We start from the raw sequence: 22,668 nt of genomic DNA, 5'->3' as shown, positions 1-22,668 counted from the left end.
TTTCACTAAAAGGGGAAAAAGAAGGCTGATGAAAGAACTTAATAATCTTTTGAATATATAAAAGATAATTTTGTAGATGGCAAATGAGATATAAAGGGTTCATTCATTCAATAAGTATTTACTGAGCAGTTAATATAGATAAAAGCACTTGAGAAAAAACAAATTTTGATTCATCAAGGAGTTTAATTTAGTCAGGAAATATGGGACCAAAAAACTATAAAACTGAACATAAAAAGTTCAAATGTGAGGTCCTATGAGAATTCTAAGGAAGGAATACTTCTGATTCCTAAGACAAGGAAATCAGGTAAAGCAATAAAGAAGAAATGGTTCTTGAAGATTTTAAAAAGACTAAACTAAAGTACTAAACTTAGATTCAAAAAAATCAACAAGCAATCATTAGATTATGGCATGAATGTGAGACTCTTCATCTATTCCAGATTCAGCTGTACAGATAAAAAATACTGAAGTCCAAAGACGTGATTAAGTCCATTAACTCAAGTCTAGACTTGAATCCATTTTCTTGACTTTAATCTAGTGTTCATTTTTATACACATACATTTTCCTCAATTCAACAAGCATTTGAGTGATGACTACATGCCAGGCACTGTGTTGGGGATTGGAGACACAAAGACAGAAAACAAAACAATCCCTATCTTCAAGAAGCTTACGTTCTACCAGAACACATGTAAAGATAAGTATATACAATATGTATACAGAATGAATACAAAGTACTCAAAGTAACTAATTTTTATTATTTTGTAAAGCAAAGGTTCAATCATCCCTACTACCTCCTACTATCTATCTAATATCTCCTACTATCCACCTAATAACTACTAATTTATAAACTCCCTTGTAAGCCTCCCTAGAGGCTCCCTTTTGCCTCCAGGATTAAATACAAAATCCTCTTTGGCATTCAAAGTCTTTCATAACTAACCCTCTTCTATTTTTCCAGACTTACACTTTACTCCTTACCACATATTCTTTGATTTAATGTCAATGGCTTTCTGGCTGTTTCATCAACAACACACTTCATTTAGGATTGGGCATTTTTTTCCTGGCTATCTCCATGCCTGTCTACAAACTTCCTGACTTCTTTTAAGTTCCAAGGAAAACCCTTTTACAAAAAGCCTTTCCCAACCCCTCTTAATTCTAATTCCTTCCCTCTGTTAATCCTAATTTATCCTGTATATAGCTTGCATTTATTTGTATTGACTCAGTCATTAGACTGTGAGTTTCTTGTTAATATGGACTATCTTAGCTTCATTTTGTATCCCTAGTATAGAGTACAGTACCTGGCACATTTAAGCACTTAATGTTAATTGACTGAATTTGGGAGAAACCACTAATAATGGTAAAGATAGGGAAAGACTAATCATGGGAAATAGAATCCGAGTCCTGTTTTGAAGCTTGGGATTTTAGAAAGTGGGAATGAGGAGAAAGAATATTCCAGAAATGGAGGGCAGCCAAAAGCAAGGTGATAGAATGTTACATATAAGAATTGCAAGATGGTGAATTTGATAAGAATAGCAAGGTGGTGAATTTGACAGGAATTGAGATTGAAGGAAATATTCATCATGAATTTTATATTTATACATATTCACACAATATTATAAGGTTGCCAAGTTCCTTTATAGATATCCGTACACCAACCCTGGAAGGTAAATTCTATTATCTCTATTTAAAGATGAGAAAACTGATGTAGAGACAGATCTAGGGTCCCACAGCTAATAAATGTCTAGGGCAGAATATGAACTCTGATCTTTCTGATTCAAAGTCTACCTTGGAAGAGTCAGATTGTGAAGGGCTTTAAAAGGCAAACAGAGTGTAGTTTCTCAACAGTTCAGAGAAACAGTGCCTAGAAAGGAGTCATCAAGTAGCAAAAGCCACAGAGAAGCCAAGATGGTGGCAGAGAAAAGGCCATTCCATTAATAGGTTAGTAGTAATTAATCTTAGCAAGAGTTGTTTCAGTTGAACATGGGGACAGAAGTCACATTTTAGAAGGGGTTGAGGAATGTGGAAACAGTGAATGATTACATATAGTGTTTTCTGGAGTTTGGCTGTAGAGCTAAGTCTATAGTTTGAATTGATAATGGGGTCAAATGAAAAGTTTATAGGTATAGTGGAGACAAAGCAAAATTCATAGGTAGTAGTCAGAGGATAATTGAAAATTATAAAGAGGTAGGGGATGATTGAAGGTATTAGCCTCAAGGAAACAGGAAGAGATAGTATCAATGACACTACTAGATGAGTAGCCTTTGCTAGAGTATTGGTGTTTTCAGTTACCCATTATACCAAAGTTCAGATCCAGCCATGATTCACTTTCCTCTTTTGCCATTTCATTAGCGCTGATGAGTTCCAAAACCAACCCCAAATAGTTTAACATTGTCCTGAATTGTGGCCTCATTTCCCACTATATCAACCAAACTTCAAACAATCTTTTTATTGGTCACTATATATATATCTTCAGATAATCTTCTACTTTCTGATTTCCAGTTCTAGAATCACAACTAAATGAACTGTAACTGGTCCTGGAAAGGATACTTGAATTTTATCCTATGGTTCCTTTCACATGCAAATTTCCAAATCAAAATTTTCTTCTCTGGCTCCCTATTCCTTTTTTATTTGTTTTTGTCAGAATTTAAACTACTGAAACAAATTCAGAGGAACACAGGCTAGGGAGAAATATTTTGATCTGGAAATTTGCAGGGATGGTGAATAGAATCACAGGACAAAAAAATTCAAGCCTGTTTTCCAGGACCAAAGAATGTAAACTACTTTTAAGGGCAATCTTTGTTTTTGTATTTGAAATCCCAATGCACAATAATGCACAGCATTTGGCACAAAATACTCAACAAATACTTCTTATTCATTTGTGAAAGATGTCTATCTCTTCCTCCTGAGACTAGAGAGGGATTTCAGCACATACTGGAGGCCAGTTTACAAATCTGGTGGTGTTAATAGAATCCTTGATATGAAAGTGCTACAAAACATTAAACTCTCAGTTCTCATAACACTCCTGTAAGGAAGCTGGAATCATTTACACAGATACTATAAATGATTCATCACTTGGCACAAGTACCAAAAAGCTTTTGAGAAATACTCTTCCTAGACAAATGAAATTTTCACTGTCACAAAAGTTTGTCTACTCTTTGTGGCAGAACACTAATAACATTACAACATTATTAACAGAAGATGCAAAACCTAATATAGAAAAATAAATTTTTTTATGGGATATCACTTAGAATTTGTAAGAAACATATTTTCATAAAACTTCACTTTCTATCGCTTATTATTCTTTTAACAATTCATCCCAATGTTTTATGCTTTTTACGTGCTTGTATAATTTCTGGTAGTGCCAACAAGAGTTTGAACATTTTACAACATTGGACATATACTTTGAGACTGTTTGACTGTAATTGAGATTATTAGCCATCAGTAAGCTCTCTTGTGATTATTAAATACATGCCAAATAAATAAATAGTATGTGTCAAGCTTATATATATTAAATACATATCAAATGTAAATTTGAAAAGTTATTTAGCTCTATTTATTAGTTAGTTAGCTCTATTTATGTTCCTTCTCCGAGTGTGGGGATTGTGGGATATCTCCCAGCTTGTTCTCTGGCCCTAAGAGCTTCAAGGGAGGTGTGAATCCACAAAGTTACAAAGTTAACTTTGTGAATCTCCCATACTTGTGAAGTCCAATGAGTAAAGATGTGAACACAAGCATTGTTTTTCAGTTCTACTTAGTACCTTGTTTCTTCTGGCCCATAACATCTCCTTGTAGGACCAGATCAATCATACTGAACCATGCTAAATTAGATAATTATTGTCTCTATCAACTCTACTGACTTAACAGTTTGTAAAGATTCCAACACATAAAAGTTATAAAGTCTCAAAATTAAGAGATGTTTTTCTCCAAATGCAGATACACTTTTTCCCCTTAGCTTTTGATCTAAGAAAAACACTAACAGGGTACTACTTTAAAATCAGATTGGAATAGTACAGTGGCCATTTTGTTTAATTGTTTAATGTATCTTTCAAAACTGTGATTCTGCAGAGGCAGGCAGATGAGATACCAGTAATGGTGTGTCAACAAGTAAAAAGTATCCTTCTAGAAATCACAAAAAGTCACTTGCTTAATCCTAATAGTTGTATAGACATGGTGATGAAATAAAAACATTTTTCAGTCTTGTGTTGAGACCTATGTAAAGTGAGTCTGATAGTCCCAGCCTTATGTCAACTTACAGTTTAGAATAGTAGACTTCAAAAAAGACTTAAAGTACACAACAAAGATTGATTATATTTAAAAAAATTAGTGTAAATGAAACCTTTGATAAGAACAGTAGGAACTGTGTACAATTCATTTCAAATTTTCATTTCTAAACAATGTGATTTAAAACCAAGCCATTTGTTGATGTCATTAAGGGAAAATCAATAGTACAGGAATCTTACCAGGATCCTTTTCTGACCACATGACAGCAAGAAAGTTTTATGCATTTTTTATGCATTTTCACTGCCATCTAATGGAAACTTTGAGCACTGAGATTCCATATGTACAATAAGTAAAATTTTCCTTTTCCTTTTTTTGTCTTTTTTACTTATTTAGTTCTAGAGTAGGTTGACAAAATAGCTAAATACAACTCCCAAGAAATCCCTGAGATTCTAGTGTTGATAGTGTTTACCTTCTGAAAAAAAAAAAAAAAAAGCAAAAATCCTTTTCTTCTCTCCACATGTGAGCAAGTCGACCAGGCTATACTTTTTCTGTTACATAGTATTGAAAATTAGCTTGCTATATACATACTATATGAAGGATTGTATGCACACCCCCACCCAAGACTCATAACGTAAGTTTTCAGTATGCTCTAAGACAAGTTTTGAGGAAGAAGAGGGGAAAATATTTTCAAAGAATACAGAGTTTCTTAGATTCATGTTGTCTGTATGTAATCAATTCTATTTAGGAGACTATCTTTTTGGTAGCTATACTAATTTATCTCAAAGATCAAATTTATCTCAGGATCAAATTATATATTTGTAAAGTTGAACATTCACACAAAGGAGACACTACATAAATTCTCAATTTCACTTTCCTTTCTCCCTACCCTCCCCATCTCCATCCTAGTAGCTGTATTGAACATGCGTGACAAAAAAAAAAAAAAAAAGGCAAAGTATGTACTTCCACATTTGAAGAAAAGGCACAGTAAACTCATGCTTATAGCAAAATCATTCATTTTTCTGCACATAATCCAAGTCATCCTTCTTGATCTTCAAATACTTGCATGCTACTTCCATCAGCCTCCAGCTATATCTACCTCTTTCCTGCTATCCTTCGTTTGTTCCAGCATTTCTCCAGGGTGCTATTTTCTTATTAGACTTGTGATTTTTATACTCTTCCACACCATTCCTTAAACTTGTCAAATTATTTCCCCAACAATAGCATACCTCAAAAACTTGACACCCCATCAGTTCTTTCCCAAGCCATCACTACTGAAGTATACATTTTTCTCCTTTCCCTTTTCTCCTTAGTAAAATAGTTCAATTCCATATTATTCTCTGCCTTGAACCATGGTACCATTAAATGTACCTTGAAAAGCTCCACCTTTATATATCTATTTACCTTTGCTTCTATTCGCATACAACTGAAGGGAGCTGGTGAAAATCATGAAACCATGCTGGCTTGAGTCTACTACAATTTTATGAACATAATCTCAGGCCGCCTCTGCAGCAGAGAAATTCTTTTGTACCTCTAAAACTGATTTACTATCTTTTCATCTCTTCAAATCTCTCCTAGTTCCCTCCTCGCCTGAGGACTTTGTCTCAAATTGAAGCCATTCATTGAAGAGTCCTGCTTAACCTAATACCACTCATAACTTTACCGCTAGCAACTTTCCTTCATCTCTTTCAACCAAGGTGGTCCTTTTCCTTAACCAAAGCCCTCTAACTCACATGCTCTTGATCCCATTTCATCTTCCCCAGGTGACTGCTCTTCTATCATTCTTTCTCAGCAACGTTCAATCTCTCCCGGTCTGTTGTCTCTGCTGCTTACAGATATGCCCATGTCTCTTGCTACTTTAAAAATCCTCAACCTTTTTAAGGATACTCCTTCAAAAAACTATTTACAGTTGGTATTGCTACTTCCTTTCCTCTGATTCTTTTCTACATTCTCTACAATGTTGATTTCAGACTTCATCATTCAACTGAAACTGTACTCTTCAAAATTAGCAATGATTTTATTTTCCAAATCTGATCTTGTTGACCCTCATTTTTCTTTACCTCTTTGCAGCTTTTGACACTGTCAATCACTTTCTTTCCCCTTGATACTCTTCTGTCTAGGTTTTCATGGTAAAAGTTCTCTCTTGTTTGCCTTCTGACTATTCTGTCCTTTGCTGAATCTTGATTCTGGTCATTCCCACTAACAGTAGCTGTCTCACAGAGCTTTATCCAGTCCCTCTTATTTTCTGCATCTAGAATATTTCACTTAGTGATCTTAACTAATTCCTATGCATTTCAATTATCATCTAAGTGCAGGATTTTCAGATCAATTTGACCAGCTCTGCTCTCTCTCAGCTTCAGGTTTGCATCTCCAAATTGCCTATTGGACACCATGAAATGGACCCCTAGACATTTTAAATTCAACACATACAAAAACAAATTATCTTTCTTCCCAGAGCCATCTGCATTAAGAGAGAAGGCTGTGGGAAGTGAGTGTGAATCACAACATAGGATTTTACTTTTTTTTGTTGTTTTCTTTCTCATTTTTTTCCCATTTTGATTGGATTTTTCTTGTGCAGCATCATAATTGTGTAAAGTATATAGAATTGCACCTGTTTAACATATATTGAATTATTTGCCTGTCTAGGGAAGGGGGGAAGATAGAGAGGGAGAAAAAAAATTGGAACACAAGGTTTTACAAAGGTGAATGTTGAAAATTATCTATGTATATGTTTTAAAAATAAAAAGCTTTAATTTTTTTAAAGGAAAAAAAAGAAATTGACCCTATTGTGGGATTCAGAAAAACCCAGAAATGCTCTCATGAATTAATTCCCAATTAAGTAAGCAGAAGTAGGAGAATAATTTATACCCATAACTATAATAATTCGAAATAAAATAGCTTTGAAAGATTAAAAAAATTATCTTTCTTCTTACTCTTCTGTTTAAATATTCCTATTATTATTGAACACATCACACCATTCTACCAATTCAGACACATTGCACTATATATAAGGCAGCCTTTTAAATAACTATGTTGCAATGATAGAAAGGCATTGTCTTGGAGCCCAGATAAGACTTTGAAAACACTGATAACTGCTCTGCCACTGAGGATCAGGAAAAAAAAAAAAAAAAAACTACATCTCATCCTCATCTTGAAATTCTTATAACAAGAATACAAAGTTTTTATTGGCTAAGCAAACAAGTCTCTCATGTCACCTACTATGTACTCAATGAGAGAAATCATCAACTTCGACTTTTTTTTTTTTTTTTTGGCAAACTAAAATAAAAATAGCAAAGAACACCAAGTTCTTTCAATCATTACGTCTTTTTCAGCGTCTCCAAGCCAGCTAATTATTTACTTACACACTGCTGCCCCCTGCTGTTGGTGAATGAAATGAACTTCCCAATTTTAGGCAACAACCTAAAATTCAACAGAACAGAAGCATCCTTCTTGGAGCCAAACTAGATACAGATACCGCAAGATAAGAGTTCCTGAACTAAAATTCTCCGTTCCCTCCCACCATCCTCAAAACAGACATTAAACTTAATCCACCAGCCCCCATTCATTCAACAAAAACCAGGACTATAGTAAGTGGAGCCGACTCTGGAAATAGAAGATATCTAATTCAGATAGGGATAACAGGTAGGCCAGTGACCTCTTTCCCCAGATCACAAAACGTTCCCAAGCTTCTAGCCAAGCAAAGACCGCCAGGTGAGGCTCTTAGCTAAAAAGTTTCCTCCAAAGGTTCCCAACCGTTTCTAAGAACTAAAAAATCATCACTCCATACTCAACATGCACCGCGGGCAAGGCCATCTAAACCCAGCTTAACAATGACCGAATCCGGAAGGATCACAATTCCAACCTGTTCTCACTGGGGAAGATCTTGCCTCCAAACTAGTGAATTACAGAAAGGGGGTAAGAATCCAGGGCCCTTAGCTCCCGGGTCAGAGGTCTTCTTCCCCCCACCACAGAAGTTTCTCGGCCCCTGGTCTTACGCACTCTGGGCCTCCTGGGCTTACGGAGCCCCCACCTCATTTTTTGGTCTTTAAACCGCACTCTTTAATCTCCAAGTCGGCTCCTCTGAACAGAAAACCCCTCAGATTACTCTTGGCCTGAAGGTTACGAGATTTAGCTTTCCCACAAATTTAAACTACTTCCTCTCCCTTTGGGCCTCAATTTCCTAATCCACACAGTGGGGGCACTCCCGACCCAATGTCAAAGGCAAAACAGAAAATCAAACGCAATCAGGGAAAGCAGAGACAGGAAGAAATAATCTTCACCCTAGCCACCTCCGAACTACAAGGCGCCCAACCTTCCAACCACAGCCAACTCAATACAGGATGTGACGCAGATGCATCCTACTCCCCACCAAACCGTAACTTTCCTTCTAAGTCACTTCCTCTCCTTGCAGTCTCTAAAGGCCTAAAACCGAGACAGCATCCACTGCGGAAAATCACGCGAATCATCTGTCGCCTCGCGAGGCGTTAGAAATATCGCGAGATTTCCCTCGCGTCTCCGTCCCTTCTTCCTCTCTTCCCCAGCCCGCTCTGCTCTTCCCCTCCCCCTCCCCGTCGACCGACACCCTCCTCCTCTCTGCCCCCGGGTCGAGTCGTCGCCGTTGCCGCCGCTAAGGAAAAAAGCCGGTGCTGCTGCCGCTGTCATTGTCTGGCCTCGTTGCCCCATCTTTTGCTGCCGCCGCCGTCTCGGCTCCGGCCCCGGCTCCGGCCCCGGCCCTATAAAAGGTAAACCTCCGGGTAGGCGACGGGCGGGAGGGAAGAGGCCTAGTCAGGCCAACTGTGGGTCGGGCGGAAACCGAGGCCTGAGCAGGAGGCCTCGTCGGCTTGGCTTGAGACGGGATGAGCGCAGCCCAAAGGCGGCCGCTTCTTGTTCTACAAGGAGAGGAAACTGAGATCCTCTCGGCCTGTCCCAGGCCTGGAGTCTTGACTCTGTGGGGCCTGGCCTTATGATGGAGCTGCTGGTTGTCCAGGGAAACCAGAGTCCATGGGGCCGGCCCTAGGGACTGAGGAAGCCGGGGACCCTTGGGGACCCTGGGGGAAAGGAGAGCGACGTGTTTTCCAGCGGAGGGGAGGATATGGGAAAGGGAAGGGACAGACTTCGACTAAGAGGGAGATGGGGGCAGCGGCCTGAAGCCCCGACGCTCTGGGGCAGGAGGAGCCACCCCCGGTTCTCGGGCCCTGTTTGTTGTATGCTGTTGTATCGATGTCCAAAAGTACTCGCCTTTCCTTCAATCGGTGCCCTGGGATTGTAAGAAAACTAGGCGTGCCTTTCGTTGGAGAGCTTACTATCGGGAAGTGGCCCCGCCTCTGAACCTAAGTCTCTTGCAAATAATTCGTCTCATTTTGTATTCAAGTTATTTTTGTGTACCTCCACTTAAGCTTACAATTCTTTAGGCTTTAGACTGTTATTTCTTACTTGGCTTTTGCTTTGCACATTTGCACCAGCCTAACATAACCCAACAAATTACTTTGAGAGTTCTATACTTGTAAAGTCCTGAGTTGGCACTTGGTGGAGATACAAATACATTGATCCAGCCCTCAATTGTTTTGTTTTTTTCCTCCTAAGGTTACTTTTATGCCTAGATATTGATAGAATAAAGAAAGATGCGATAAGTACTGATGCAAGCACTAGCCTACTGGGACTTAGTGATCCCGTCCTCATTTGGGAGGGGCTGAGATCGGAAAACTTTTATAAAGAAGATGGCATTTTAAATCCAGTCTTGAAAGATTTAGAGAGTTGTAAGTAGGGGAGCCATCATTCACTCCAAATACCCAAGTATTTATATTTGCCTAATACTTAATATAAATAAACGTTTGTAAGATTTATTTGGTTTTAATCCCCAGATCCCTTTAGATACCACCATTTTCATATTTCTTTGTATACCTGTTTCTTAATGTAAGATCAGGAATATAAGGCAATTCAGACTTTCATTTGAAATTCTGTTCAAGGTGTTGTGTTAGATTGTAGTGATAGAAACACATGAAAAATGACATCTATACAAGCTAAGCTTAAAATGTGTCACACTGCATGGGACAGAGGAAAAATTCAGTCAAGAATGCTTACATTGGATCAGAAAAGATCTCTGTACATATTTTGCTTTAGCACATGTATTACCAGTGAACATAAGTCATTTCACCTCTCTGAACCTTATAAATGAGATTAAGTATCTTAGTTCATAGGATTGTACATATATAAACACATAATGTATGTAGAGAGAGCATATGAATGTAAGGCATTACAATTTGAGGGGGAAGAGAACACACTTGATTTGGGAGAGGGTCATAGAAGACTTTATAGAGCAAAGTAGCATATTTGGTAAAACTTTGAAATGTGAGTATTCCAACTTGTAGAAATGAGGAAGATAATGCATTCTGGGTAAGAGAAATGACCTGTGTGAAGGCTGTAAAGTAAGAGATTAATGTCTGCCTTACAAAATTGGAGAAACAATTAGTAGAAATAATAATGAAATAGGACTGGAAAGGTAGTTTACATCTAGATGATGGAGTTTTATATTATATACTTGAGGCCTCTAAAATTTTTTTCAACAGTTGAGTTATATTATCAAAAACTGGGTAAATGTTGTAGGTAGATGATATCTGTTTTAGAGTAGAGGTATTAAATAAAGTTAGGCTAAAAAAAAATCCATAGTCCCTCAGATTTGGAAGAGAACATAGGTTGAGTCCAGTTTTATTTTACAAATGTAGGTAGATGGTATCTGTTTTAGAGGTATTAAATAAAGTTAGGCTAAAAAAAAAATCCATAGTCCCTCAGATTTGGAAGAGAACATAGGTTGAGTCCAGTTTTATTTTACAAATGAGAAAACTGAGACCCAGAGGGACTTTATTTGCCCAATGTTTTATAGTAATAAGTTAGTGCTAGAAACCAGTCAATCATCTTCTAATTCTCTCCCCCCTCCCACCCAGAGGGACTTTATTTGCCCAATGTTTTATAGTAATAAGTTAGTGCTAGAAACCAGTCAATCATCTTCTAATTCTCTCCCCCCTCCCCCAAGTTTCTGCTTTCCCTTTCCTTAAAAAAATTAAGGTGGAGATAATTGTAAAAACTTATTTTAAAAAGCTATAATAAAGAATTGACAGTTATTTTGAGGTATTGTGAAGGTATTCTCCTTCAGGAAATTTTTTTAAAAATCTAATTGTGTCATTTTATTGTGTTATATTGGTTCTGTATTTATATTTTAATATTCCTTTCCCCTTTCTTGAAGATGTCTGAAGATCTAGCAAAGCAGCTGGCTAGCTACAAGGCTCAGCTTCAACAAGTTGAAGCAGCATTATCTGGGAATGGAGAAAATGAAGACTTGCTAAAATTGAAAAAAGATTTGCAAGTGAGTATGGGGGACACCAGAAAATATTGCTTGAAAAATTGCACTCCTGATTCTAATTTCCATATAGTTATACTTTTTACTAGAGGCACAGACACATCAAAAAACACCAACATAAAAAACAACTTGTTATTGAAGAAGGTTTGCATAGTTAATGTTGCTATACATTTGGATGGAATTGCATAAAGGCAAAATGAGGACCTCTTCCAAAGTTTTAAAATGTTTTCCTTCATATTTGTTATATATATATATATATATTTTTTTTTTTTTAAAAAGAGCATAAGATCTGAAAGAAAAATTGTGGGTTTTAGATTTTTAAGAACTCTTGGGAAAAGTGCACATCTTTAAAAATTGCAACATCTAGGTTTATTCTTTAAGAAATAAATTAATAGTAAATCAGTATATATGTTCAAAAGGATTGTCAGCAAGACTGAACTAGTCACATATTAAAACTTAAAACTGGAATTTAACTAAAAAATTTTAACTCTAAGTCCAGTGGAGTTTTACTACTCAAAGCTTCTGCTTTTTTGTTACTTCTTTGAAAGTAAATTGTAGCAATGTATCTTTCAGAGTGGTTTTTTTTCTGAATAGGAAATGTTACACTTCTGAACTTAAAGGTTAGAGTTTATGGTGTGTTCATTTGTCATTTGCAGATTACAAACGCTGTGTTGTTGGCAGTCCAACTTTTTTGACTAGTAACTAAATTGATGTCATAGTATATTGCAAATTATAGTTCATAAAGGTTTTTATAAATCCCTAATCCTTACGCTTACTAGCAAGTTATTACCCATGCCTTTTCTATAAGTTGAATTTTTAAGAAAGCTAAGAAAATACTTTACTGCTTAGCTAGAAGTGTACTTGCAATTTAAATTGCAATTATGCAATTTGGCATTCATTTTTAAAGGGTAAGCTATTAAAAGTGTGAGTTTTCATCTTTCAAATAGCTACATCTTTGAGTTTTATAATTTTTTAGAAGTATATTTAGAATGAAATTGTTTCCTTCTTGAGTCAGAGATACATCTTTAAACAGTTGTTTTTATGCTTCCACCTATCACTCATCTTCAGTTTCAACCCTGTTAACAAAATCAATTCATGTAAAATTCTATAACGGTTTGCTGGTATCCTCAATGCTGATATAAAAATTAAAGTTTTTATTCTAAATATGTTCCAGAGTATGAGGTCTTAAAGAATTCATCTGAGATGCTTTGTTTCCTTATAATAAATTCTAAATATGGACATAAATAAGTGAACTTTTAAAATTAAAAGTAGTGTGCTTTTACGGAAAAAAATACATAATTTGGCTTAATTTATGTAAAAGTCAGATTTGCATATTTTTGGGAAGAGGAAAAGTACAAAGACTGAGGAAGATAAATCCTTCTTGTACCTCCCTTCTGTATTCATACCTACTATCCTTATCTGTGATGCTCCATATAACATATGGACAGGTGTGGGTATTAAAGATAAAATTGATATACTAACCAAATGTTTATCTTGTGAAATCTATTTAATTAACATATTATCAATAATTCATAGTTTCCCTTTCTTCAATATATATCATTTTGTCAGAAACATTCCTTTTTTATTTTTAAAAATAAAAGGTAATTGATAGATAAGGCATTAAAGCAGTATGCCTAAAATTAGTGCCTACCATTGAGTAATGAATAACCCGATTTATTTTATTTTATTTATTTTTGCTGAGGCAGTTGGGGTTAAGTGATTTACCCAGGGTCACATAGCTAGGAAGTGTTAAGTGTCTGAGGCCAGATTTGAACTCAAGTCCTCCTGACTTCAGGGCTGATGCTCTATCCACTGTACTACCTACCTGCCTCATGAATAACCCATTTTAAAAGATCCATGTTAGAAACTTTGAAGAAGATAAAAATGTTGTAAAGTTAGCTTTAATGTCCTTAGAAGCTGTGCTGTGGGATAGTGTTTATAGGTGAAAACCTTTTTTTTTTTTTTTTTTTAAGTGAGGTCTTTCCTTTATTTCCATGAAAAATGTACTCTAACAAAGTCCAAGGCAAAACTGCCTTATGCCAGTGTCATTTGTACTAATTTTAGCTATCCAGCAATATAATCTTTTTATTGTAGAATCTTTAATTTTAAAAACTCATTTAAGAGAGTTAAGTTCTAGTTCCTCATTCAGCCATGTTATATAAATTATCTTAAAATTAGAGCAATAGGTCTTTTTTCCTCCTGCTTTCTAATATGTAAAAAAATGTCACATTACTGCAAAATACAGGCCCATTAGTAATGAAACAATTGTTCAAAGATGAGTTTTATCTTTTAAGACAAAAGGTTCTGAGAAATATATGGATTTGTTCCTCTCTTTGAAACTATACAATTAGAGTTTAAATTGCAGCATTTAGTATTTCATTATTCCCTTAACAGTTGGTTTTAAGAAATCTATTTAAATTCTGTTCCTCTTCATTGAGTTTTTTGGTATTTTCATTTTTTTGCATTTACGTATTCAAATCATTTCACAACTTCCACTTTTTTTTTCTTTTACTGAACTTGACCTGGTTTTTAATTTTCTACCATCCGTTCACTTGATGCTTTGTCACATGAGATGTCCTTTTATACTTTTCTTTTAATGTCTTGGCTTTCTTCTTGCCATTGAATTTTCTCTATTTGTCCTTTTAAGTGCTGTCTATTATGGCCAGTAAAATTACTCTGCAGGCAGCAAATTAATCTTTGTAAGTCATACTTTACATTCTCTTTTCCCTTCAAATAAAGTGAGTATAGTAACTTCTAGGTGTGCTGCCCAGTAAGTCTATGGATATTCACAGAAATAGTCTATATATTAAGCTGTTTTGCTAAATAAGCTGGTTCTAAAGGAGGCAGGGGTCAAGTCACCTGTCTCATATATTACAGTGGCTCTCTGCATCCCCGAAACGCCTTCCTTCAGTAAGCACAGTGCTTGGGTGCACCCCCTTTGACCTGCTGATATGTATATCACAACTCCTGATGCTTCCTGGAATTGCCGATTACTGTAACTGCTGCCCATCTGTCAATGAAGGAGCAGTTTCAGAACTCAGACATGGGGGAGGAAAAGTTAATTAATGGTATGTACCTTCAAGAACTCCCTCATACATAAAATACTTTCTATTTCTAATACCTTGGTCCACATGCACAATTGGGGAAAGCATTTAGAAGTGTGTGTGTGTGAAATAAGGATTCAAATATTGGCAAATTTAAAAAGACACTAGGTAAACCTTTTTTGGGGGGAAAACAATCTTCATGTAGAATTTTGATCATTTCAGAGTTGAGCTCTGTGAATTTTGATTTCTCTTTTAACAGTTATAGCTTTTCAGGGCCTCTCTTTATTGACAATACCTCTTTATCATGAAATAAACAAAAGATTGTTATGCTAATATGAGGTCACTATACATGTACTTTTTAAATGTGGGACATTTAGATTGAGTTGATTTTTTTAAAAAATTTGTTTGTTTTTTATTTTATTTTATTTTTTACTCTGAGATAATCCAAAAGAGCCAGAAATTAGTATAGTTCATTGATTAGGGAATAAAAAGGCAATACAAATAAGTTTTCTGGGTTCTATTCCTAGTACTTAAGTGGCCGGCTATGAAGAATAGGCTAGTTCATTTAACTCCTCTAAATCAAGTATATAACAAAATTTTAAATTTTGTTTTATCCATAAAAAAGCTTTATTGTTGTTATTATTAAAAGCTATTTGTATAGCTACTTGGTAACAGAATTTCTTTAGTATATAACTACACTGTTTTTAGCTTTTATTTTTCTTTTACTGAAGGCATCTGAATCTTTGCTTTTATGCTCAAAATTTTACCTTTCTTCAAGGGTTTGATATTACTTTATACCAAAGTGAAAATATCAAATAGAAATCTGTTAAGAGTAGCCAGGAAGATTTGGAAACTTGAGGTGCAAAATAATGTTTAGGTTTTTTGTCTATTCAATAAAAACCACCATAATCAACTATAGTAAGAGCCAGAAGAAACTCAGTACTGATATAACTTCTCTGACTTCTCACCCTAGGCCCTCAAGATAATATTTAAAATAATACTTATATGTGGCATTGGAACATATTGTTAATGTGCACATTTGCTAGAAGTATTTGTGTTCTGATGCTTTATAGCTAGTTAAGCAGAGTTTTAAAAATTATAAATTAGATAAAGTTGATGCAGAGTAAATTTGTTCATCTGGAACATCTAGAAGATAGATTTAAAATGCATCTGTTCTCAGTAATTTTTTCAAATACTTAATGTTTTTTTAATACCAGTATCTATCTTAGCCTGAAGTAGCAGAGCAACTATTAACAAATGATTGCTCATCTATTCCCTGATTGCTTTTAAACCCCACCTAATACCTTTTTATGAATCTGTGCTAAATTGCATGGTTATTATGGAACTAAAATGCCTTAAGTTGTTTTGAAAAATATGATTTCCTTACCTTTGCTGGGCAAGTAGGAGAGAGCTGACTTTTATCTATTACCGATGTAACTTCATGGATATCTTGGTAAAACATTTAGCGTGTGTTGACATATTTTGATATTAATAAGGCTGCTTCGAGTGCTCTTTGGACATTTTGGTTTTTTGTTTGTTTTGTTTTGTTTTGTTTTTTGCAGAGGGGGAGGAAGGAGGGAGGAAGGGATGCCAAACTTCATTCCAATTCAGTCAGTACTATTACCTGGTAACCTCTTTTAAATAGGACAGTCACATTAAAAGACATACCAATTATGTTTCCCTTTTGAATGTTGATCCTATTTCTGTTCCTTAGGAAACAGTGATCTGCTAACATAGTCACTTTTAATATGCTATATAAAATGTGATATTTTATATAGGTATATGTTTAAGTATAGTCCATTTTCATTAATGTTTATAGATAAAGGGGTTTTCAAAGTTTGATGTGTTTCTTGAGTTTCTTCTGCTTGAGAATCATTGATAGAACTAATCAAAAGAATAATAATGTGTTATATCACTTTTGCTTTTCCCTATAGGAAGTTATAGAACTAACCAAAGATCTTCTTTCAACCCAACCTTCGGAAACCCTTGCGAGTTCAGACAGTTTTGCTTCTGCTCAGCCTACTCACTCCTGGAAAGTAGGAGACAAATGTATGGCAGTCTGGAGTGAAGATGGACAGTAAGTGTAGAAACAAACTTCTCTAACTGTAACATGAATTATTACAATACAATGGTAAGAAATTTTCATTAAGTTTAAGCTACTCCAATTGAATTCCTCTCTCTAGCGAATTTTACTCTAGATAGATAACAATCAGTGATAATTTTCAATTTTATATTTTCTTATAAAGAGAGGAATGGATTATGTTAGCTTGGCAGTTTAATAAGATAGCCCAAGCCACTTTTCCCCTAGATTGTAGTTTTAAACTTAATGTAAGCTCTTATTGAGAGTAATAGACCATCTCAGACTTTTCTGAAATATATGCTATTTTTATGTTGATTATGGAAGATTTATTTTAGCTTCCTATATAATAGCTGAGAGACTGCAGTATAGATCTTATGAGGTTGAGTACCAAACCTTTACTCACCTGCTTACAGCCATGATATCTTTACAGGTGTTATGAAGCAGAGATTGAGGAGATAGATGAAGAAAATGGGACTGCTGCCATCACATTTGCTGGTTATGGTAATGCTGAAGTCACACCTCTACTAAATTTGAAGCCAGTGGAAGAAGGAAGGAAGGCAAAAGAAGACAGTGGAAATAAGCCCATGTCAAAGTAAGTGATCAAGTGATGAATTTGTGACATAATGAAATTAGGTTGTGTTTTATCCATTTGAGTTCTTTTGTACTAACAGTAATCAGAATATTTGTGGTTGAGGCAGAATTTTTTTTTTTTTTACTCTAACTCATTTCCCATTGTCTTGGTGATTGGGTAGAAAATCTTTCCAAATTGGTGTGGAATTTTGACTAGGTGACACATTTCCATCAGAAAATATGTTTCTGTAACATTTAATGTTAAGTCACAAGAGTTTAAAGCAAAAAATGTGTTAACTTGACTACAAGTTAGTTTATCTTTTTGATTCCTAAGAGTAAATGAGAATTTTTAAATTAGGATTTACCAATGCTAATGTTGGATTTCATAGAATTAAAATTTTTTCAAGTAGGAATACCTCTCTATCTGAAGCATGAATTTTTCACAGTTCCTTGAGAGTAGAGATTGCAATTATTTGGGGAGGGAGAACACAGTTGCTCACTAGTACCTTACATATAGTAGCCATTTAATTAATATTTGGATTTAATCCTTGACAAGTGACTGTAACCTAGATTTTACTTTAAGATCTTAAAAGCCAAGGGGTTATTCTATTCCCTAGACATTCCATTTCTTTTGGTTAGCTCTAATTTTTAGGATGTTGTGCCATCATAGAAATAAATTCTTCCCTATAGTTTTCCCATTAGTCCCATTTTTTCCCTCTTTGGGGCCAAGCAAAGAGCAGAATTAAGAAGTGAACATCAGAATTTAACAGAACAAGTTGGTACTTCAATAGATTTGAGACATTAGTGTCTTAGAGCCATTTAAAGTAAATCTTGGTGAAGCATCACAGTCTTTATTTTGCCTTACTCTTAATTTGTCATGTTCCAATTCTCAGGGTTTTTTGGCCCCTTTTTAGGCTCTGGGGTTCAGGATATAGCTGTTCCCTTATTTTTCTTTATTGACTTATATTATTCAGTTAGTGAAAAATCTAAAATCTAAGTAACAATTATCATAAACTTTGTTATTTCTGAACTGTATTCAAAGTAAAAAAAAATCTACATAATTACTTTGATGATATATTTATAAACTCTAAATGGGTGAAGAGATTAGTTTTTCTTTTTGATAACAATATTTGCTTATGCAGATGAAGAAATTTTACTGTGTTTTCCTATATATATATATATATATATATATATATACATACATACATACATACATACTTTGGAGGGATTTCTTACTATCTACTACTTCTCTTTAGAAAATGTCTGATACGACTTGACTGCCAGTAAAAAATTAATACTTTATTCAAATACATAGTAGCAAGAATTGTGTGATCAAATGAAATGTTAATTATTAGATTCAATTATCAGATAATTGAGATTGTATTTATATACACAGACATCGTTTGGCTAAGGAAAAGTTTTAAATTGTTGCTTTTGATTGGCATTGGTTTGGGTGAATTAATGACTTTTATTTACACATGACTTTTTTTTAATAGTCACTGAATTCAGCATTGACATCTTATTTCTTTTCATATAGAAAAGAAATGATTGCCCAGCAACGAGAATATAAAAAGAAGAAGGCATTGAAAAAAGCTCAAAGAATAAAAGAACTTGAACAGGAAAGAGAGGATCAGAAGGTGAAATGGCAACAGTTCAACAATAGAGCCTATTCTAAAAATAAAAAAGGCCAGGTTAGTAGGTTGTTTTATTATGCTTTGTTTTTCCAAAAATGAAACAGCTATTTTTAAAAGAATCTTTGTAGAAAATGATAAGATTCTGCAAGAAATATAAAAATTAATAACTTTTTTCTTATTTAACTTTAGTAAATTGAACTGGAGGATAAATCCCCTTTGAAAATCTCTTGATATCTTAAAAAGACTTCTTTGGGGTAATACATGAGTCCAAGACATTTTCCTTCTCTAAAATGTGAAACTTGGAAAATGTTTTGCACAAGGAGATTTACTGTACTATACAACATATGATTAAGTAATGCTGTGTTTTACCTGTTTTTCTAAGTATCTATTCTCTCTCTCCCAGATTATAATTATGTCTTCACTTAGTTTCACACTAATACTTAGTATCTTTTACTCATACTCAAAAGTATACATTAAAGGATGGGGAAACAGCTGCAGTGTAGTTTAAGGCAGTAGAATACTAGATTTCGAATCAAGATTTGAGTTTACATTTTAGCTATGTGAACATAAAAAAATAAAAATGAAAAAAAAATAAATGAAAAATATAGAAGTCAGAAGATCTGAGTTAATATGTGGCCTCTGAAGCTTACTGCCTGTTTGACCTCAAGAAAGGGATTTGGACTTGATGACTTCTGAGATCACCTTTTGCTTTTGTCCTGTGAAGTAATTGACGTGCTTACCACTCTGTCTCTGTGTTATGGGTAAAATGAGGATACTATACTAAATAATCACTAAGTTGCCTTCTAACCCCAAATCCTTTGACCATGATATTTTAAGATCACATATAGGAATTAAAGTATTTCTACATAGAATAGTTGTCATTGCTTAATATATAGTTCATATAGTAGAGGGGCTTTTTTTTCCTAGTGAAGTTTGTTTTTCAATTATCAAAAAGCAGAGCAACCCAGAATTTAAATTGTAAGTGACTGGCCTCCATTAAACTCATAGTCATGATTCTAGCAGGTATAAATTTAAATTTCCCAATATAAAATTGAATAATAACTTATGAGGACTTAGTTAATTTAAGAAAGAAGTATTTAATCAGTGCCTATGACATTTAACACTTGCTTCTTCATGTCTCACCCAAACTGAAGTTCCCTGTATCTGGAAACTTTTCTTTGCCTAGCTTTGACATCAGTGTTTGTTTATCATAATTGGTAGGGGGTGTGTGTGTGTGTGTGTGTGTGTGTGTGTGTGTGTGTGTATTAGCCTAAAATGTATATAGTATTTAAATTTAAGAATTGCATTTTACCTAAGGCTAATCAGGAATTTTTTTTTCCCCCTTAGGTAAAAAGGAGTATTTTTGCCTCACCTGAGAGTGTAACTGGCAAAGTTGGAGTAGGAACTTGTGGAATTGCCGATAAACCCATGACACAGTATCAGGATACCTCTAAATACAATGTCAGGCACTTGATGCCTCAGTAATCAGAAACTGGTGGATTTCATCTCTGCAGGGCTTTACATTTACCTTTTTATCCTTATATTTTTCTAAAGGTAAATTATTTGTTAGATAGTAAGGAAGAGACCATTGTCATCATTATCCGACTTCAAACAATAGACTGAGACTTGAAGAAATTGCATTTGATAACTGCTTTTCAGTTGACTTTCTTCATTACTACCATTTCCCCCAGAATATATCCTGTAATGCAACTTTTGTAGACAGACGCTGCCTAAATTCAGCACTTAGATGAAGTGTTTACCTTCCAGATATCAGACTTTGCCACATACCTAAGAATTGTAACCTTTCCAAGTTATAACTTGCAACTTTCAAATGCTTTGAATTTGCCATCGTATTCCATCAGCCTTTGGAGCTTCATGGTAAATCACCATCTTGCCAAGCAGATTTGTTCTTTCCAACTTGTTCTAATTTCAGTTTATACCCTAATTGTTATCATCAAATTATGCCTAGATACAGATCCATTTGTGGATGGCAAAGTTTGTTGTGAAATTTCCCCTCCCTTTCCCTACCCCCAATACCTTCTTGAGTCTCTAGCCTTTTCTGGAATGACTTCAGTCCTCTTACACTTTTCATTGAGACTTTATTTTGTGTGAGAAACCATGTTGAAGACCAGCTACCTTTTATAAGTTTTGTACCTGTTTGCTTTTCTCCTCCGTTGACTTTCACTTCTGGTAGTGGTGCCACCTTTGGATGTGTAATGTTTATATGAGAAAAAAAAAAGCTAATGTATAGCCCTGTATACAATGTAGATATTATTTTTGTAAAGACTAAGGCTGAATTAATGAACAAGAGTACTCTGAATGTTTCACCATTAAATTCTACTGTATATCTTGTGCATTAATCTGACCATAATTTCCTTGTATATTATGTTCATGTAGCTGAGTTTGTAATTTTTGTTAACTAGATCAGGTTGTCAGCATTCATTGATGCAAGTGACCATCACAATTACCTGAGTTGCATTCAGTTCAAGCTAATATATGCAACTGATAGTTTAGAATGACATGCATAGAAAAAAGGTACTTCCTATTAATGGAAGATGGTGATTTTTATGACAAATGTGTTAATTTCAGTTTTGTATGTTTAACTTTTATTAAATAAAGTGTTTTTAAAATCTCTAGCATGTGTGTAGAAAAGAAGACAAGTCATGAGTTCCTCAAGACTTGATTCTAGCATTTAAGACTGAATATGACATACATTTTAGCTATAGAAGATTTTGATGCCTGATGATGATAATAATTGTTTCTTTTAATAAATATGGGACTCATCCTTATAAATTCTGTTTTTTAGAAAGAAACATTGGGGTCTTAGAGATTGTGGCTCTGGGGAGGAAAGGACATAGGTGATTTAAAGAACTTTTGTTGAAGATTCATGGCAGAAAAATGGGAAGGAAAATGGCAAATTTCATGTTTCAAAATGACAACTGCCCCTCTGAATGAGTTAAAAGAAAGAATTTCCTCTCCTACCAATTGTGGGAGAAAGAGACCTTTTTATGTTACCATAGGCAAGTCATGCAGAACAAATGGACTAGAGAGAAAGTTGAGATAGAAAATTCCAAATATGCTTAAACAGAGAAGCACAAGCCTAACTAGAGAAGAGATGAATAGCAAGAAAGCCTTTGTATTGCAAACAAACTGCAAATCTTATGGATGTCATATATGATTATGACTAAATCATTTTTTAAGCCATTGGATTTAAGAGAAATTTGTGTAGTTTTGCCTACTCAAAATGATTTCTCTGTAGATTAGATCTTTATGTGTTTTCTCTGGAAGTAGCTTATACTACATATTTCTGTACTTGTATTATTTCAGTTGAAACCTCTAAAGACTTCTGGGGTCTTTCCCATGATTCTTCCTCTCACATTCTGGATCCTCCTTTCTTGTTCTGTATCTGTTTTGGTTTTGGTTACATGAATATGTATAATATATATATATATATATATATATAATATATATATTTAAAGAAGGATGAAAAATAACAATGAAATCTAAATCTTCAAAAACAAGATATAATTTAATCCTACCTTCTTATATTTACTTATGTATGACCTTTAGAAGAGATTTTTTTTTAGCTATGTTCCAGTAGTTCCCTTATTATTTATATTACCAGCCTTGACTTTTTTAGCATTTGGTAGATGGTTTTTTAACTGTTAGAGTTGAACTAATAATATCATTCTGTAATAGATGCTGTATCTATATTCTAGGATATGCAAAACTATATAGAGAGCCTTACATTCTAAAGCCATACTTGAAAAAGGC

General features: G+C 34.6%; 1 protein-coding gene across 3 annotated transcripts; it reads left to right on the top strand.

Annotated features, from left to right (window-relative positions):
* Positions 1-8,625: 8,625 nt before the first annotated feature.
* SMNDC1 (survival motor neuron domain containing 1) lies at positions 8,626-21,530 on the top strand. 3 transcript variants are annotated; one of them, XM_051981384.1, is made up of 6 exons: positions 8,626-8,954; positions 11,453-11,572; positions 16,545-16,687; positions 17,121-17,282; positions 18,798-18,951; positions 20,242-21,530. In XM_051981384.1, exons 2-6 carry the CDS (start codon positions 11,453-11,455, stop codon positions 20,377-20,379), a joined length of 717 nt encoding a protein of 238 aa, XP_051837344.1. In that variant the 5' UTR covers positions 8,626-8,954; the 3' UTR covers positions 20,380-21,530. The 3 variants fall into 3 exon arrangements, with proteins under 3 accessions (XP_051837344.1, XP_051837345.1, XP_051837346.1); XM_051981385.1 differs by lacking the exon at positions 8,626-8,954 and adding an exon at positions 9,268-9,546; XM_051981386.1 differs by lacking the exon at positions 8,626-8,954 and adding an exon at positions 14,444-14,634 and having other exon boundaries at positions 11,475-11,572.
* The last annotated feature ends 1,138 nt before the right edge of the window (positions 21,531-22,668 follow it).

Source organism: Antechinus flavipes, chromosome 2, assembly GCF_016432865.1.
Source record: "Antechinus flavipes isolate AdamAnt ecotype Samford, QLD, Australia chromosome 2, AdamAnt_v2, whole genome shotgun sequence".
NCBI classification, from domain to species: domain Eukaryota; kingdom Metazoa; phylum Chordata; class Mammalia; order Dasyuromorphia; family Dasyuridae; genus Antechinus; species Antechinus flavipes.
Note: the sequence above shows the minus strand (reverse complement) of the source record. Positions and strands in the feature narration are given on the sequence as shown.